The sequence below is a fragment of the Eucyclogobius newberryi genome, unplaced genomic scaffold (genome assembly GCF_026437365.1).
Source record: "Eucyclogobius newberryi isolate DKJ021-1_F unplaced genomic scaffold, fEucNew1.0.hap1 SCAF_15, whole genome shotgun sequence".
NCBI classification, from domain to species: domain Eukaryota; kingdom Metazoa; phylum Chordata; class Actinopteri; order Gobiiformes; family Gobiidae; genus Eucyclogobius; species Eucyclogobius newberryi.
In genome coordinates, this window is record NW_027315779.1 from 31991247 (window position 1) to 31996237 (window position 4991).

The 4991-nt window shown below is 42.7% G+C and overlaps 1 protein-coding gene across 1 annotated transcript in view; it reads left to right on the plus strand.

The window, feature by feature from the left end:
* Positions 1-1616: 1616 nt before the first annotated feature.
* Positions 1617-4991, plus strand: part of LOC140360252 (single-minded homolog 2) — a 24321-nt gene continuing 20946 nt past the window's right edge. The window contains exon 1 of the mRNA XM_072445460.1: positions 1617-1791. Coding sequence (XP_072301561.1) covers positions 1617-1791 — 175 coding nt within the window. The remainder of the gene's footprint in view (positions 1792-4991) is intronic.

A 4991-nucleotide genomic window follows, 5' to 3' on the forward strand; every position in this document is an offset into this window, starting at 1 on the left:
TGAGGCAGGAGGAGCCATGGGAAGGAGCTGAAGAGCAATACTAAAGGAGAAACAGGAGACGAGGAGCGAGGCAGGAGGAGAGAGGAGCTGGAGAGCGATGCAGAAGGAGACACAGGAGATGAGGAGCAAGGCAGAAGTCATGGCGAGGAGCGAGAGAGGAGCTGAGCAGCGAGGAAGGAGGAGACACGGGAAGGAGCTGAAAAGTGAGGCAGGAAGAGAAACGGCAAAGAGCGAGGCAAGAGGAGAAATGGTGGGGAGTGAGGAGTGAGGAAGGAGGAGACATAGCAAGGAGTGAAAGAGCAGCTGAGGAGCAAGGCAGGAGGAAACAAGTCAAGGAGAGAGGAGCGAGGCAGGAGGAAACATTGGAAGGAGCTGAAGAGTGATGGAGGAGGAGACCCAGGAGACTAGGAGCGAGGCAGGAGGGGACAGTAAAGGAGACAGGTAGGAGGAGAGGAGCAGAAGAATGAGGCAAGAGGAGAGAGGAGGTGAGGAGCAAGGCAGGAGGAGACAAGTTAAGGAGAGAGGAGCGAGGCAGGAGGAGACATGAGCTGCTGGTCAGGGAGATGCTCTGACTAAAGTGAGTGATGTCATTATTGTTGGACTTTTACATTAAACATGTTTAAATACTGTGATGTTTTTAAACTTGTTGGAACATTTATTTTAGTCAAATTTCCATGTTTCGCTGCTGTTCTGATGTTTTTGTTGATTTACCAAAACAATGTCATCAATATAAATGTATTTTACTATTTCTGTCTCTGCACAGTGTTTATTTATTTATGTAACAACTTTTTTTACATTTGAATGACATGAATCGGGTTTTTTTTTTATATACATCCAATCAAGTAAACATATGATTGTCTTGAATTGAAATTGATTAAAATATTTTTTTAATTCAGTGTGGAAAAATTCAATGTGTCACAAAGTGTTATTGGACTTTGAAGCAGAGTATTTGCTGTAGAACTGTCTCATTTAGGCCGATACATCGTGTGGTGCAGGGGCCTCGTCATGGGGCCTCGTCATGGGGAACCTGCTCTGGCTCCTCATCTAAACTTACTCAACACGTCTCTTATAGTGTCTCTTATAATCTAAGTCTGCCTGATGATGATGATGATGATGATGATGGAGATTATGATGATGATGATGATGATGATGATGATGGAGATGGAGATGAAGTTGTAAGTTCAGTGCAGAGTCTGCCTGAAGGCCGCGGCCTGCAGCACCGCTCTGGCTGCGGCTCCGCGCGGTGCATTTTGATATTAAACCCGGGACAAGAAACGTTTTCTCCGGGAGCTGAGTGCTCAACACGCGCAGTGTAGCGTCGGATAATGCAGCTTTCATTGGGCTTTACTGCACATTATTCCCTTTAAATTGCAATCAAAATAGCCACACGAGAGCGGGACATTGGTGGGATGGAGGATAGGACGAGATTATTATTATTATTTATTTATTACCCGAGTGGGACGGCACAGGAGTGAATACTGTCTACTGCCCACTCCACGCCCCCGGCTCGGGCAGAGGGGCCCGGCGCCCCTCAGAGGAGCTCCACTCCTCTTGAAACCTCGGACCGCGGGTTTTCTCACACACGTTGGCAGGACGCGCGTGAACGTGGAGCTGAAATGAAGGAAAGGTCCAAGAACGCTGCAAAGACGCGGCGGGAGAAGGAGAACGGAGAACTGTACGCGCTGGCCAAGCTGCTGCCGCTGCCCGCGGCCATCACCTCTCAGCTGGACAAGGCCTCCATCATCCGCCTGAGCAGCAGCTACCTGCGCATCAGGACGCTCTTCACACACGGTACGGCCCGGCACGCGCTCACCTTCTACAGGACACAGCTCATAATGCAATTAAAAATATACAGTAGGAGATTTAGACCTTTCAGAAACTCAATTCATTTTTGTAACGCCCAAAATCTCAACAGCAGTTGCCTCGAAGGGCGAGAATCTCTTCTAAACACAGTGGCCTGCAGAGAAACACTTCTGCTCCAAAGCGTTGTTCTGACATGGCTCCTTGATGGGATGAATCTTAGTGACGATATTAAGAGAAGTCATCTCTCTCCAAAAGCACAGTCCGGGGTCCGGGGTCCGGGGTCCGGGGTCCGGGGTCCGGGGTCCGGGGTCCGGGGTCCGGGGTCCGGGGTCCGGGGTCCGGGGTCCGGGGCCCGGGGTCCTGCTTCTATCCTGCTGACACCCGGGGAAAAGTGATTGACTTTTGTTTTTTTCGTGTAAAGTATATAACGTTTTAGGATGCTAAAAACATGAGCAAAATGTAAATATTTATAATGACATGTTCATTATGTTCTTTGTGATTGTGCTTTTTTTCTCAAACGGAAAGTTCCATGAAAATTTAAAAAAAATTACGAAAGTGTGGAATAATAACCTACATTTGAAGCAATATCTAAACAAAATGGGAAATGGGAAAATCCTGATCTAAAACCATGTCAGAACACGGTGTTGGTGCAGCAGAAGCTCAGTAATGCACTTTTCCATTCATCTGATCTGCCTGGTAATGTGAGTTGGTCCTTGGTGCACTATGTGAGCTCAGTTATTCAGTAATCTAATATCGGATGTTATTGTCTTTTTATAGTCCTGGTTCAGATTCTGTTCAAGATGTTTAACCCTCTGGTCACCTAAAAAAAGTCACTTTTGTCACCTTAGCGATGGTTCTCATGTTTAAATGGTCATAAAATCCACATAGATTCATATTTATTCTTACTTTAAAAACCCAGATCTCATCTACTTCTACTCTACGCATACATGTATAAACTTTGAATATATGATGCATATTTTTACTCAGCCATCGTATAGTCTCAAACGTTCCTGAGCAAAAGTGTGAAGTGGACGATTTGAGCAAAATTGACTCTATGTCAATCCATGCAAAAATGTTTTTGGTGCATTACTGTTTTATATGGAGAGGTTTATGTGCAAAAAAAAGAAGTTGATAATATAGAAATATGACCAAAGATGGTTTGAGTGTGTTTGTCTGAAGGTAAAGATTTGTGAGTCCAGCACAAACACTGTGACCTGTGACTGCCCCCCTGTGGCCCCTGTGGCCCCTGTGGCCCCTGTGGCCCCTGTGGCCCCTGTGGCCCCTGTGGCCCCTGTGAACATAACTCTGCTCAGAGATGAGTGTCAATACAAGCAAGACCAGGGATCTCAAAGATCATCATTTGACTTCTTATTGGCTGTCACAAAGCTGGCTGATGTTTTTAGACGCAGTTTAAGTGCAGTTTTGTAGTACGTCCTCAGAAAAGGGCCCTTCAAAAAATTTGGCCCCATGGAAAATACAATTAAAAGGCCCTTATCTAAATGTGGGTGTAATCCCTCATTGGTCCAGGAGTGTTCCATTACAGAAAAAGATTCAGTTGTATCGTCTGGACTCTGTTTTTAGGAAAAAACCAAACGTTTCCACACTCATCCGAGGGTCATACTCAATCAAGACCGGAAACTCAGACACTTATCTTAGGGCGGGAGGTCTCTTTTACTACCTCTGCACATGTATATTAGGTCATAACAGGTGATACAGTGTGTTACCTTTTGTTTAAAGACAAATCAAATAGAAAAAGAACTGAAGTGAACACAATCCAAAATTGTGAGGAAATAGTGCTTTGTGTTGTGTTTTATTTTCAAATTTAAGAACATGTAAAAACAAACACAGTGAAAGAGAAACACAACTAGAGAGACAAGAGCAGACACAAAATGCACCAGGATGATTGACATTATGAATGGCACATGATTATGACAGAATTGCACATGATTATGACAGAATTGCACATGATTATGACAGAATTGCACATGATTATGACAGTATTGCACATGATTATGACAGAATTGCACATGATTATGACAGAATTGCACATGATTATGACAGTATTGCACATGATTATGACAGTATTGCACATGATTATGACAGTATTGCACATGATTATGACAGAATTGCACATGATTATGACAGAATTGCACATGATTATGAGGGTTAACAGTTTTTGTTGTAGAGTTTGACAGCAGCAGAAGATATTTTTTTCCACATTATGGATGTCCATTAGAATCTTATAATACTTTCCCACTCTTCATCATCCAGAACAAAGTGCCCCTCTCTTTCCCATTTACCCTTAAAGTCATCAGTAGAGTGACTGCCCAGATTTCAATATCAATCCCCTTGAATGTTCAGCTGGCTCCTCTCGAGGAGGAAACTCAATTCAACTGCTTGTATCCGTGAATTTCAATACGCCTCTGCAATATTACAAATACTGCTAGCCCTGAACATGTGCAATACTGATTTAACCATGTGCAATACTGTCATATTCATGCGCAATACTGATTTAACCATGTGCAATACTGTCATATTCATGTGCAATACTGAATTAACCATGTGCAATACTGTCATATTCATGTGCAATTACTGTCATACTCACAAGCAATTAAGGCCATATTCATGTGCATACAACTGATGTAAATAAGAGTGCTTTATTTTGTTTGATTTTGTTTACTTACTTACTATTAGTATTACCTAGTCTTATGCTAGCTATTTTTACTTTATTTTATTATTATTATTATTATTTTATTATTATCTTATTTTTTTATCTTTATCTTTTTATTTATCTATTTTATTTCCCCCCCTCCATTCCCTATTAAGATCGGAGAGGAGTTTTGTAAATAAGAGTTTTTTGTTTTGTTCATAAGAGTTCTTCTATTAAGAGTGTTTTTTCGAAACTTCCTATAATCTGTCCTTTCCCCCTGTATCTACTGCGTTGTAACAACGAAATTTCCCCTTGTGTGGATATTAAAGGTCCCATAACATGCTAAATCGATTTTTCAGAGCTTTTAACCTTCTTACATTGCTATTTGTGCTTCATAAATGTCCAGAGTGTTTTTTTGATTGATTCCCGCAGTGTTTAGCTATATTACAGACTATCTCCTTTCCTCCAATCTCCAAACTGACGGGCGGTGGAGGCAAGCACGCGTCATCATCCCCCCTCACCCTCCCCCGCCCTCCCC